The sequence below is a fragment of the Nestor notabilis genome, unplaced genomic scaffold (assembly GCF_000696875.1).
Source record: "Nestor notabilis isolate BGI_N333 unplaced genomic scaffold, ASM69687v1 scaffold25684, whole genome shotgun sequence".
Classification (NCBI taxonomy): Eukaryota; Metazoa; Chordata; class Aves; order Psittaciformes; family Psittacidae; genus Nestor; species Nestor notabilis.
Genome location: NW_009926371.1, coordinates 1 through 206, shown reverse-complemented (window position 1 = coordinate 206; position 206 = coordinate 1). Strand labels below are relative to the sequence as shown.

Sequence of the window (206 nt, the reverse complement as noted above, 5' to 3'; positions counted from 1 at the left end):
GCCGCGGGGGTGGCGGGTGCGTGGTATCCAACCCCCCCGCCGCCGTGCCCGGCTTTCCCAGGCTCCCGTCGCTCGGTGGCACGAACGCCAGGACCTGATACAGGCACTGTGGAAGAAGAGCGTGAAGGGAGCTCGTTAGTGCCAAAGGGGAGTGAACGCGGGCGTGTTTGCACAGCGGCGAACACACGGGAAGACGCCCGGGGGCT

The 206-nt window shown here is 68.4% G+C and overlaps 1 protein-coding gene across 1 annotated transcript in view; it reads right to left on the bottom strand.

Annotated features, from left to right (window-relative positions):
* HGSNAT (heparan-alpha-glucosaminide N-acetyltransferase) overlaps positions 1 to 106 on the bottom strand; it is a gene marked incomplete at its 5' end in the record, with an annotated part of 10,828 nt that extends 10,722 nt beyond the window's left edge. The window contains one exon of the mRNA XM_010013503.1: positions 15 to 106. Coding sequence (XP_010011805.1) covers positions 15 to 106 — 92 coding nt within the window. The remainder of the gene's footprint in view (positions 1 to 14) is intronic.
* Between the last annotated feature and the right edge of the window lie 100 nt (positions 107 to 206).